The sequence below is a fragment of the Mastigoproctus giganteus genome, chromosome 4 (assembly GCF_048544385.1).
Source record: "Mastigoproctus giganteus isolate SK-2022 chromosome 4, ASM4854438v1, whole genome shotgun sequence".
In the NCBI taxonomy this organism is placed as follows: Eukaryota; Metazoa; Arthropoda; class Arachnida; order Uropygi; family Thelyphonidae; genus Mastigoproctus; species Mastigoproctus giganteus.
In genome coordinates this window covers 67,710,397-67,724,631 of record NC_143578.1, presented here as the reverse complement: position 1 = coordinate 67,724,631, position 14,235 = coordinate 67,710,397, and the positions used below count along the sequence as shown (strand labels likewise).

General features: G+C 38.4%; 1 protein-coding gene across 2 annotated transcripts in view; it reads left to right on the top strand.

Annotated features, from left to right (window-relative positions):
- Nucleotides 1-14,235, top strand: part of LOC150086811 (uncharacterized) — a 281,569-nt gene that overhangs the window by 39,079 nt on the left and 228,255 nt on the right. For both annotated transcript variants that reach the window (XM_090372770.1, XM_090372769.1), the window contains exons 2-3: nucleotides 10,380-10,519; nucleotides 10,639-10,862. In XM_090372770.1, the coding sequence (XP_090228896.1) occupies nucleotides 10,380-10,519; nucleotides 10,639-10,862 (364 nt within the window). The remainder of the gene's footprint in view (nucleotides 1-10,379; nucleotides 10,520-10,638; nucleotides 10,863-14,235) is intronic.

The window sequence follows — 14,235 nt, the reverse complement described above, 5'->3', positions numbered from 1 at the left end:
GTCTTTCATGTGCAATATTATCAAAAGTTTTCCTGAAATCCAAGTATATAATATCAAAATTATTTTTGGCATTCAGTTTTTGTGACTACATCATAGTAAGCAATCAAATTGGTCAGACAAAACCTCCCTTTGACAAACCCATGCTGTCTTAACTATTACTGCAGTCTTGTCTAGATGAGCCTGCAATGCTTCTTTAACCAGTGATTCCATTATTTTCCAGGGAACACAAGTTAAACTAACAGATCTCTAGTTACTTGTGTCGCCTTTTGAACCTCCTTTGTGAATTGGTGATACATTTGCACACCTCCAGTCCATGGGGACCTCCCCTGAGTCCAAAAAAGCTCTCATAATTATAGGTTATTCCTTTGCTGCCTCGCCTCCGTAGCCAGGTGGGAAGGAGCAGCAGTGTGTAGCACACGTTTCTTGATTAGACCGGGGTTCGAGCCTGTCACCACCAAATATGGAAAGGTCAGGGAATGACCACTGCATATTCCCGGAGCAATATGGCCGTAGTTGCTAATGCTCCAAATAACAAACAAACAAACAAACAAACTTTGCTGCCTCCTTTAATATAACTGGATAGATCCCATCCACCCCAGGTGCCTTCCTTATGTTTAACTTCAACAATTTCTCTTTCTCTTTGCTCTCAGTTATTACAAAATCACTTAGCTCACTGTTAGCATTTGATAAACTTCTGGCACTCCCTTCATTGAATAACTCATGTGTGAATGTAGATGCAAAATACTCATTCAGTTTATCAGCTACCTGAGCATGGTCATCAATAGTCAACCTATCTATGTTAAGTGGCCCATTCTGATTCATTCCTTTCCTTCTAGAGTTTACATAAATAAAGAACTCCTTGCTGTTTTTCTTTGCATTCTTTGCCAAAGAGTTCTCATAATCTGCTTTCGCCTGCCTTGATTACAGACTATTTTAATTGATTACAGACTATTTTATACCTGCCATAGGCTTCTGTATTGCCTAATACTTTATATGCATCCCATACATTCTCCTTCTCTGCCACTAGCCTCATTAATTCATCTGACATCCATTTAGGCCTAAACCTTGAACAGTATTTCTTAGTTGGAATAAAAAGCCTAGTAGCCCTCAAAATTAAGTCCCTGAAGGCTTCCCATTTAGAATTTGCTGTTGGTATCATCATCAGTTGATCCCACCATACAGAATTTAAAAACTGTCTGAGACCTCTGTAGTCAGAGGTCAGGAAGGGCTTTTGCTTTACGAAAAAAGCCCTTCTCTTTAGCCTTGATGGTAGTTACATCTTTAAATAATTCCCACATCAATACATTGTGATCACTGTTGCCCAGTGGTTCCTTTATTTTCAGATTCTTAATGCATGAATAATCACTACTGATAATCAGATCAAGAGTATTACTCGATCTGGTTGCCGCTCGAACATGATGTAGAAAACAGTCATCCAATAAATCCATGAAAGCCTTGCTAGTGTGCAAGAGACCAACCTACAAGTTCCAGTCAATATCTGGAAAGTTAAAATCTCCCATTATAAGACATTCTGGTTTACTGGCCCACTCTATTTCTCTGCACAATTGTTCATTATACTCATCAGATTCATTAGGCCTATAACACACATCTACTCTCATTTTTCCTTTCCCAGTGCTAATTTCACAACAAACAGACTCAACACTGCATTGTCCATCAACATCAATTGGATGCCCTTCCTTAGATTTTGTGTTTCTTAACTAACAGCATAACCCCTCCTCCCTTTCTGTCTTGTCTAGCTGTTCTGTACACATTGTACTCCCCAAATTCCAATTCTGCACTGTTTATGTCTGCATGACACTAAGTCTCTGATATCCCAACAATATCTGCCTTTGATTTCTTGACTAGCACTTCAAGCTCATCAAATTTATTAACTATACTCCTAGCATTGGTATACATGGAAGTATACATGCAGCTGTTCCTGCTCCTAACCACCCTAACACAGCCCACATATTTACTTGTTCCACTATGACTCCCACCAGTCCTGGAAATCTCCATTACCTTGCTTTCCAGTCTGCTGCCCATTCTAATAGAAGCAGTGCAAGATTCACTTTTTCCTCTGCCTACAGCCACTGTTAACCTTTTAGTATGTGTATTCCCCCACGCTAGCAGTTTTCCGACCCACCTAACACTGCCTCGATTGCATCAGCAAATATCCTTGCACCTTTTATATTTAAGTATATCTCATCCCTGTAGAAGCAGTCTCTCCTGTCAACAAGCACAGACCAGGCTGAAAAAAATTCTATCCCTTGAGCCTTGCACAATCTCCCTAGGGCCGTATTGATTGATAAGGCTCTCATTGTATACTCCCTCCTATCGTGTCTGGTCCGAATTGCAGACACTTTCACGTTCAGCTCTAACTTGCAACTTTTTTTCAACATTGACCTGTACTTGTTAAGTAAATCTGCAGATCTCTTACTCTTAATGTCATTAGTTCCAACGTGTACAACAATATTACCTTTTGTGCCCTGAAAAGGTGATATCTGCTCTACAATGTCATCAACTTTTGCCCCTGGTAGACACACCCTGGTCCTGTTCCACCTATCCTTCCTACAAAGTATATTCCCCGTCTCCTTGACAATAGTCACCAACAACTGGTTCCTTTGGGACCAGTGCATTCTGCATTGGAGATTGCCGCTGTGTTGCCTGATGCACAGGAGTGAGCTCTGGCATTGAGTTGAGCAGCTGAGAGCCTCATATTAATTTATTTGAGGGCATTTACCCAACATCTCAAGCTCTCATAGACGATCCATCATAATACCAGTTGGCACCTAATTTCTTGACACTCAGAAACCTTGCACACACATGCACACAAAGACATCCTCCTTGGCTAGATCATGTCCTGTTTTAGAAAGGTCAGCAAACATTTCACACATTTTTTGAAACTGTGATGCATTGGAGAATCGCCCCCTTTTGTTTCTCCCCTGAGCCACAGCAGTCTCGCTAGTCTGTGATCTTTGCTTTGCAGCTCTAGTCTGGGTCATATCTGTTTAAATACAATTTAATTACAATGAAATTCAATAAGATTAATTATATTTTTGATTAATTGATAATACTATTATAAGCTAACAGATTCCTAATACAGTGCTTCATATTATGCTATCTAGTTTAACTTTATACTTTATGCTATCAGTTCGAGATATATATATATATATATATATATATATATATATATATATATACTTTAAGCTATTTCTTATCGACTATAATATGGCGGCTAGTTCAACAATATTCGCGCCAACACCGGGAGTCGTAACTTTCAAAATCACTGGTCAAATTCAAAATAAGAAGCTAACAAACACTACTAAACCTATTTAATATCTCTGTAAAACACAATGTAGTATGTTAATTAATGAAGAATAAGGTAAAAATTAAAAATACTTATCCCTTTACAGCAGCGAAAAATCCACCGTCCGTACTGTTCTGCGATTCCAACGCCCTCTCATATGATCTCCCTTTGTGAATTGGGGACACATTTGCACATCTCCAGTCCATGGGAACTTCCCCTGAGTCCAAGGAAGCTTTCATAATTATGGTTAAGGGTTTGCTTACTTTCTTTACTGCCTCCTTTATATAACTGGATAGATTCCATCCACCCCAGGTGCCTTTTTTATGTTCAATTTCAACAATTTCTCCTCCAGTTTGCCGTCAGATTTTACAAAATAATTTAGCTCCCTGAGTTTGATAAGCTTCTGAACTCCACTTTCCTCCAGACTTAATCATATGTGAATAGATGCAAAATACTCATTCAGTTTGTCAGCTACCTCAGCAGATTCGTCTACAATCAAACTGTTGATATCAGGTGGACCAATCTGATTCATTCCTTTCCTTCTAGAGGTTACATAAGAAATCTTTACTGTTTTTCTTTGCATCCTTTGCCAAGGATTTCTCATAATTTGCCTTCGCTTGCCCAACCTCCTTTGTGACTTGATTACAGACTATCTTATATCTGCCATGTTCTTCTTTGTTTCCTGATAATTTATGTATCCCATGCATTTTTTTCTCTGCCACAAGTCTCAGTTCATCTGCTACCCATTTAGACCTAAACATTGAACGGTATTTCGCAGTTGGGACAAAAAGCCTAGTAGCTTCCAAGATTACTTCTTTGATTGCTTCCCATTTAGAATTTTCTGTTGGTAACATCATCAGTTGATCCCATTTTATAGAATTTAAAAACTGTTTGAGATCACTGTAGTCACCTTTACGAAAGCAAAAACCCTTCCCTTTACTCTTGATGGTAGTTACATCTTTAAGTAAATCCCACATCAGCACACTCTGGTCACTGCCACCTAGTGGTTCCTTTATCTGCAGATTCTTAATGCATGAAGAAGCACTGCTGATAATCAGATCAAGAGTATTACTCTCTGTAGTTGCCTCTCGAACACGATGTAGAAAACAGTCATCCATGAAAGCCTTGCTTTTGTGTGAGTGACCAATCCACAAGTTCCAGTCAATATCTGGGAAGTTAAAATACCTCATTATAAGACAATCTGATTTACTGGCCCACTCTATTTCTCTGCTCTGTATAATTGTTTATTATACTCAACAGTCATTAGGCCTATAACACACTCCTACTCTCAATTTTGCTTTCCCTTCCTGTATAATTGTTTATTGTACTCATCAGTCATTAGGCCTATAACACACTCCTACTCTCAATTTTGCTTTCCCAGTGCTTATGTCACACCAAACCGACTGAACATTGATTGCACTGTCTACCCATGTCAGCTGGATGCACTTCCTTAGATTTTGTGTTTCTTTACTAACAGCATTACCCCTCGTCGCTTTCTATCCTTTCTGTACACGTGCTCTCCAAATTCCAATTTGCATTCTTTATCTCTGTGTGATGCCACGTCTTTGATATCCCAACAATATTTGCATTCGATGTCTTCACTAGCACTTCAAATTCATCAAATTTGACAAATCCTCTTGTGAACAAATCCAAAATATTTATATTAGGAATGGGGATACTAGATGCGAAAAAGTTATTCAGCTTATCAGCAGCAAGAACAGGTTCATCAAAAGTTATGCCATTCATTCCTAGCAAAACAACATGTTTATCCATTTCCTTCTAGTGTTAACATAAGTGTAGAATTCTTTCCTACTTTTTTTTTTTCATTCTTTGCCAAAGGCTTCTTGTAAAAAGTTAAAAAATTTTTTTTTTTTTTTTTTTTTAAATTTATGAAGTCTATGACCATTGTAGTTGCTTTGTCATAAACCAAGTCCCTTTCCTTTACATGTGGCAGTTACATCTTTAAAATTCCACATCAATATACAATAGACTGTTGAAATAATGGTACATTGAGATTGGATGCATACACGCAGCCTCAGATGTCTTGCAGTGCTGAAAAAAAGAAAACAGCGTCACATGATTACTGTATTTGTTTATGTTCACCATTTTCAAAGTGAATTCTATACTGATATCATGGATTATGCCGCTGTTTTACATTTATTTAAATTAAAAACCTTCACTATGGCTCCTAAAGTTAATGAACCTCATACAGCGAAGAAAAGAACAACATTAAAGCTTAGTGACAAATTTGATATACAGCCTCTCCTTGACTTACCTAAGTGTTGCGTTCCCTTCCGCGGAACTCTACATAAATCAGAATTTCCCTAAATGCTTATGCAGCCCTCGAAAATTTGATTGAAGCAAAAAAGAAATGTTTGACCAACATGTAAATAGAATTATTTATTCAATTTTTTTATCTCATGCGTAGGAAAAATTACAAAAGTGTACGAAAGTTTCAAAATTATAAAATTACAAAGAGAAAGAGGCATAATGTCAGCAAGTTTTACTTTTCGAGCATAGTGATAATGAACTCTCCAGCTGATAAGCATGCTGCTGTGGAAGTTGAGGACTGTGGAGATTTATAATGGATTTTTTCCAGTACATCACAAAATTTCTCTGCAGTTACAGAATCGGCACTGCCGACTTTAATGTTTTGAAAACCAGCACGATGCTAGAACCTATTGAGCACCTCCGTAGCCAGGTGGGAAGGAGCAGCAGTGTGTAGCACACGCTTCTTGATTAGACCAGGGTTCGAGCCCGTCGCCACCAAATACGGAAGATGTGGAAATGTCAGGGAATGATCACCGCATATCCCGGAGCAATATAACCTTAGTTGGTAATGCTCCTAAAAACCAAATAACAAACAACAAACAATAGACCCTATTAAACCACCCATTGCTTGCCATGAACTTGGCTTGGGGTTCACCATACTTATCTTCATAAATACTACTTGCTTTTATTTGAATGGCCATTTGACTCAGGCCACTTGCTTCTGAATCTGATTTTCCATCCATATTATTAATAGCTTTTCCATCTTCGATATAGCACCTGAACGCTGTTTTGCGATCACTGTTAATCTTAAATGCGTTGCTCCTTTAACGTTTTTTTATATGCCTTCCTCCTCACACAAAAGGAGAAGCCCCTACTCACAAAAAAAATGAAAAAGGCCCGATTAATTTGGTGTAAGAAATGTGTCAAATGGATCCCCGAGCAGTGGAAGTCAGTTATTTTCTTGGATGAGAAGAAATTCAACCTGCATGGCTCTGATGGGAGACAAACAATTCGCCATAGACATGGTGAAGAATACCATCCAGACTGTATGGTGTCTACAGTGAAATTCCTTACCAGCCAAATGATATGAGGGTGCATTTCGTATCGCGGAGTTGGTCATCTGCAGTTTATAAAAGGTTCTGTAAATGCCAATGGATACCTGGCTATATTGGAAGGCAAATTGCTGCCAACCATTAGAGACCATTTCAACCTGCCAAGTAACTGCATCTGTTAGGACGGCTCTGCTCCTTGTCATCGGGTGAAAAGTGTAAGTAGGCACTTCTGTAGTTACTTTAGCTTCATTTCTGCATTAGAGGTTTGACAGTAATGTGTTTACATTTGTTACAGGTGAAAAAATGGTTGGAAGAACTGTCCATTACAACTGTTAGCTGGCCAGGAAACAGCCCGGACCTGAAGCCTATAGAAAAATGTTGGCATCGTGTGGATTCTACAGTTGCCAGAAAGAAACCAAAGACCCTTCGTGAACTTGAGGAAGCCATAATTCGTGTTTGGAACCACGAACTATCAGTTGATTATCTTCAGAAATTGATCTTGTCAATGCCTCGACAGTGTGCTGCTGTCATCAGGGCCAGAGGCGGTTCGACTAAATATGAGTTTGCACCTGGTGAACTTTTCATTTTATTTTCCATTTAAAATGATAAACCGAAGCAAATTGAGGGCTTCTGATAACATTTCAGCCATAATTGTCGTGTTTACCAAAACTGTTGCATAAAGGTTGCAAATGCTCATTTTGAGAGCACCTGTCAAATATTACTTAGCTTTGCCTTAACTATTAATAAATATCTTTTGTTTATATTTCTATTTGTGATGCTAGTCATTAGTGTAACCTACCGTTGAAAAAAAGGGTTGGAAATGTGAAAATCCTAGTGATGCACTTTCTTTGAATACCAGTGTACTTGTAGCTTCTGTACATCCTACTACTGACTTTTCCAAGAGGGGAAATTAGCTGAAATTGTCTCTATATGCTTCAATACATTCAGTTGAAGAGTAATTTTTGTAACAATGGGACTCGCCAGAGAATAATAATTACTGTGGATACCCCATTTCTCCCCTCAGCTAGAGATGCAAAAAAAAAGTAAAAAAAAAAGAGTATATTACTGGAATGTCAATTATAGATGGCTTCCTCTGGAGGGGAATATGGCTACTATTTGCTGAGTGCATTGCATTAGCTGCAAGGTAAATTTTTGTAAACAACAGTACATGGCATTCTTTTTTCGATTAGAAGTTATACTTAGGATAGCAAAAACTGCTTAGGGCTAAACTAGACAAAAATATACATGAAGTGATGAGTGATTTTTGGAGAAATCACATGACTTCTCTTTTGCACTATGATAGGCCAGACAGTTTAGTTTTGATTTTGTTTTTTCAAAACATGGTAAATTCTGGGGCATCAGAAATAAATCATGGCAAAACTAGTAAATTAGTAAGACTCAATTAAGGGCCATGAAAAGAAAAAATTATATTTCTGAAAAAAATTTAAAGATTATCAAGAGTTAAGAATGGCAAAACAAATGCAGTATATTTCACAAGTGTGGAATTCCAGAAGGAATGACCTGCAGTTGGATAAAAAAATGAAGAAAAATTGCATTCATTCATAGACTTCATAGAAAATGAAGTGGGCCTCCAAAGAAAAAAACTAAACTTTGTGAAAACATTGATGTGGACCAATGCTTCCTCAGGTGGTTTCTACAGAAGCGTAGTGAATGAGTACCAATAGATGTGTAATTTTGAAAGCACAGGCACTTAAATTTCCTAAGCTACTTGATGGAGATGATGACAACACGTTTAAATCTTCTGAAGGGTGGTTTTAGAGATGGAAGGCTCATTGTGGGATATGCCAGGTTAGTCATGTAGGCGAATCTGCATTTGGTGACATTACAGCAGCAGAAGCGTTTTCTGAATTTCTGTATATAATGTGATTCAAGATAGTGAATTCACAGATGAATAGTTGTACAACTGTAACAAAACAGTGCTATACTATAAACCTCTCCCTGACAAGTTACTAGATATTAAAAAGGTGCCCAACGAAAACTAACAAAGAGAGAATTACTGTGTGTGCAAACAAGGCTGGAAATCACAAACTAAAGCCATTGTGCATTGGTAAAAGTTGAAATACCAAACATTTTAAGCACATAAATGTGAAATCTCTACCTACTTGGGTAACAATTGATAATTTTGCTTTGTGGTTCGAAAGTGAGTTTGTACAATCGGTGAGATGCCACTTGCATTTACAAAAGAACTTGAAGAAAATGCTCTGTTAGTGTTGGATCAGGGGCTCACATCTGGTGAGTGTGGGCTTGGCAACCCCAGGGTCCTGAGCTGGATATTATCATTCTTCTCTTTCTTGGTGATTCCTTTCTATTTCTCTCTGTCTCTCAGGGTAACTTGGGAATTTTTTTTTGGCTGGTGCAGCATAAGCCTCAGACTTCCTTGCACCATATGGCTAATAATAATCACCACCCAGATCATCCTTTTTGCTGATGTTCTGAAATTGAAAGATAGAAAGAACAGAGTTGCGTTTTTGCCAAGGAACACAACTGCACTGATTCAGCCTGTGGATCAGGGCATTATTTGTGTCTTCAAAGCCTACTATCACAATGAGCTACTCGCTGGAGTTGTGAACTCGGAAAATTCAAGTTCTAGAATTTCTGAAAACATTAGCACTGAAAGACGTTGCATACAATATTGGTTTAGTGTGGGTGAAAGTAAGCTCAAGAGCAATTAAAAACTGTTGGAAAATATGTATTGGAAAAGATGAGATCACTAATAATAACTATGAAATAGCAGATTTTGAGAACAAGAAGCAAAGGCTGCTTGTAATGTATACCTGGTTGCTTGACCTGGCTGCTTCGATTTAGGTAGATGTGGAAGCTCCAGTTGTGCATTACCTAAGTGAGGAAGAAATTGCAGCCTTCGAACACTGGGAAGACAATTGACAAATAGGCCAGTGACATAGGGAGTGACTGAGAAGAAAGTGCTTAAAAATATTAATGAGCTGATGGCATGGTTAGTATGTAAGAGTGATAATGAACATCTTCATTTATTGCATCTGACCACTGTTAAAAATTATGTACTGTAAGAATGCTGTCATCAGTTCTAGCAAACTAAATTAGATGACTATTTCAGAACAGATATGTAAAATGTAAGTCCATAACAGCATTGTTTATTAGTAGAATGTAAAGGGAATGCTGTAACCTTTAATAAAAAAAAAAAAAAAAACTGCAACCATTATCAACCCACTGCAGCATGGAAGCCTCCTCAACAATTCATGCTGAGGGAAATGGACCATAATCTGCCACACTGGTCTAGTGCAGGTTGGCAGATCGACTGTATTTAGCAGTCAGGGGCTTGAACCCCGGTCTACTCAGAGCATGTGCTATTGCACTCCCACTCCTGACCACTCGGTTATGGAGGCCTCCTATAACCTTTAAATACTTTGTCTTTATTCTGTCTACTCTAAAACATTAGTAAACAAAGTGTTTATTTACTAAATAAAGTGTATTTATGTTAAAAAAAAAAAACGGAGGGGAAAATGGTAAAATTTTTTTGGCTGTAATGTACTTTGCTTATGATGCAGGTATTAAAGTTGTCACTTGACACCTGCATTATATTGAGGTTTCACTGTATTTCATTATATTTATTTTATTGCAACAGTCATTATTTAATAGCCACCTTGTGTTTTATATAATAAGCTATGTGTAATTTATATAGCTGTATATTACTTCACTGAATGATGTTAATGTATTTCTTTACATTTATATACAAAATTAAATTTCTCTAGGCACTTAGTTTGGTAGAAGATAACCCTACATATCAAAATTCTGAAGCTAGGGTAACAACACTAATTAGTATTTGGGCATCAGTGGCAGACAAGGGAGGAAGCCTTAGCAGAATTTCTGAAATTTTTCAAGCTTTGTTTCGGTATGTATTGGTGACTAAATTAGATAATTACTAATTAAGCAAATAAGCTTTTGAATGCAAAAATAATAGGTCATTAATGGTTATTTTATTTATTTATTTATTTATTTTTTTTTTATTAGGAAAACTTCATTAACGATATTGTCTGCACAGTGGGTTGTAGTGAATCATGCATTAAAACGACGGATGGCTAAAGTTCTCAGTCAGTGTAGTCAAGTTTTGGGTCCTCTTGTGGATGGATCAGCAAAGCTGTGTGCAGTGTTAGTTATGGCAGTATATGACCCCTGGGGAGAACCAGCTTTAAGGAAAATAATGGGAGGAGAAGTTGACATTTCAGATTCTGTTGGTATGTATATAGCTTAATATAATTTTATTTGGAGAATGCATCTTACTTGCCCTATTATAGTGCAAGTAAAATGGGTGGATGTTTTCAAAGAATTTTATTGCCACGTTTATAGTAACTTTGAAATTTCGTCCATTTTTACTTCACAATCACTCTCATCCAAACTGTAGTTACTGCCCATTGAATCATTTTGAGGGTATTAGTGTATGTAAGCAACGACATTAGCATTAGTAGTGGCATACGATGCAAGAAAGTAAGCTTATACAGCATCAACTAAAAAAAAAAAAAAAAGCACACAACATTTCCTCATCTATTCATTTGCTCCAAAAGTTTGTCCAGTTCTTCCATCAATTTATTTAAACTATTAATTTCCACAATGACTGATGGCAATTTGTTTCAGCAATCAACCACTTGCGGGCTAAAGGAAAATTTCTGCACATCTATTCTGCAACTGTCTTTCCTCACTTTGAACTTATGCACCCTCAAGTGCGTAATCTGAGCAAGCAGAAGAATCCCATCAGCATTGAGTTTGCTCAAATCATTATACACCTCAATCAGATCACCTTGCAGGTGCCTAGTCTCCAGATGCTGCAATTTTCAGAACTTAAGCTTTTCGTTCCACTCACCAATCTTGTTGCCCTTCTCTGTACTCAAAGTGTGGCCTGACCATTGCCTTATATAAAGGGATAATCACCTCCTTATCCCTGCTAGCAAAGTTCCTGTATGTTATTGACAAGACCCCCATGAGCTCCTCTGGTAGCCTTTCTGCACTGCTTTGAAAACTTCATATCTGACCACACAATTACCCCCAACGCCTTTTCATTCTCCATTACCGTGAGTGTAGTTCGTTGGTACGTTACTCTGGGATTCTGCTACCCATATGCAGTACTTTGCATTTGTCAATATTAAACTTCAGTTGGTACATCTCAACCCATCTGCCCAACTTTTACAGATCCTGTTGCAGCAGCATACTTTTGTTACTGTCATTAACAACCCCTCCAACCTTTGTATCATCTGCAAACTTGGACTTTAAGCCTATTATACCTTCATCAATATCATTGATAAATATAGAAAACGACAACAGTCCCAACATGTAACCCTGGGAGAATCCACTAATAATGCTAGTCCACAATGAGCAATGTCCATTGATTACCTCTCTCTGTCTTTTCCCACTGAACCATCCTTATATCCATAGCAGCAACTTTCTGTTAATGCTACTTCTCCAATATGTACAACAGTCTTTTATGTGCAACAGTATCAAAGCTTTCCTGAAATCAAAGTAATTACTCCTTTAACCAGTGACTCCATTACTTTCCCTGGAATAGAGATTAAACTAACAGGTCTGTAATTACTCGTGTCACCCTTTGATCCCTCTTTTTGAATTGGTATTACATTTGCACTTCTCCAGTCCATGGGTTCCTCCCCTGAATCCAAGGATGCTTCCATAATTATGTTTAAGGGTTTACTGCCTCTCTTAATATAACTGATAAATCCCACCCAACCTAGGCACCTTTCTTATGTTTAACTTGATCAATTTTCCCCCCACTTTTCTCTCAGTTATCACAGTCATTTTGCTCCCTATTAGTTTGATAAACTTCTGTCCTCCACTTCTGAATTCCTCATGTTTGAATGTAGATGCAAAATACTCATTCAGTTTGTCAGCTACCTGAACAGGATCATCAACAGTCAAACCATTGATATCAAGTGGACCATTTTGATTCGTCCCTTTTCTTCTTGAGTTTACATAAGTAAAGAAGTCTTTTTTTTGTTTTTCTTTGCATCCTTTGGCAAGGAATTCTTGTAATCTGGTTTTGCCTGCCTAACCTGTTTTGTGACTTGATTACAGACTAGCTTATATCTACCATTGCCTTCTGTGTTGCATGATAATTTATGAGCATCCCATGCATTTTTCTCCTCTGTCTCATTAGTTCATCTGACCTCCATTTAGGCCTAAACCTTGAACAGTATTTCTTAGTTGGTATGAAAAGCTTGGTACCTGCCAAGACTAATTCCTTGAATGCTTCCATTTAGAATTTGCTGTTGGTAACATCATCAGTTGGTTCCACTGTATAGAATTTAAAAACTGTCTGAGACCACCATAGTCACTTTTATGAAATCAAAACCCTTCCCTTTATCCCTGATGGTTAGTTACACCTTTGCTGTCTCAGTGCTTATGTCACACCAAACTGACTATGTTGCACTGGCCACCCTTGTGAACTGGATGCATCGCCTTAGATTTTGTGTTTCCCAAATAACAGCATAACCCCTCCGCCCTTCCTATCCTGTCTGCCCCTTCTGTTCATTGCTTCTCGGCCTTTTGGCTAAGATCAAAGTATCCTTTCTGTACACGTTGTACTCTCCAAATTCAAATTCTGCATTCCTTATATCTGTGTGACAACATCTGATATCCTAACAATACCAACAATATATGCCTTTGATATCTTGACCAGCACTTCAAATTCTTCAAATTTATTTACTATACTTCTTGCATTGATGTACATGCAAATATACATGCACTTATACTTACTTTTACCCTAACACAGCCTATGTACACTTATTGGACAGAAATCACAGGATACCTACCTAGTAAAGAGTAAACCTCCTTTTGCCCCGACAAGGGCTGTCACGGTGAGGCATTGAGTCCAGTAGTTCATGAAAACGTTCCACAGGTATTTCCATTCATCCATGCTTGCTGTACCACTGTCCATAATTCTTCGCATTCCTGGGTGGAGGATCCAAAGCTCAAATGGATGTTTCCACAGCATCCGAATATTCTCCACAGGGTTCAATTCCAGTGAACGGGGAGGCCATTCCATGGTGGTAAAATCTGGGGAATGCTCTTCGAACCATGTTCTAGTCACCGTGGCTCTGTGGGAGGTGGTGCATTGTCCTGCTGGAAGAGTCTATTGCCCCTTGGATGCACAATGACCATGAAAGGATGCAGATGGTCTGCAAGAATGGATACATAACCTGGACCATTCAGAGATGTCTAGATGTACTAGAGGTGCCAGTTGACATGCCCCAGACCATTACTGACCATTCACCTGCCCGAACAGTTCCTTGTTGTCATGACAGGTGTATATCTTTGTGTGGTTTCCACCCAATATGCTCCCTCCCGTTTGCTTGAAATAACTGTAATCATCTGACCAGGAGACCTGGCTCCAATCACCCAAGGTCCAGTGCCGATGCTCTTTCACCCAGTTGATACGCAGAGTCCTATTGTGGTGCTAGCAATGGGACTCTGGTGGGTAGACTGTTCCCATAACTTATTGTGGCTAATGATCGCCTGATGGTCTTAGTGGAGACTTTTCTGGCACCTCGTCGAAGGAAGTCCGCAGTGATATGTGCCACTGTTGCTCTCCAGTTGGCTGAAATA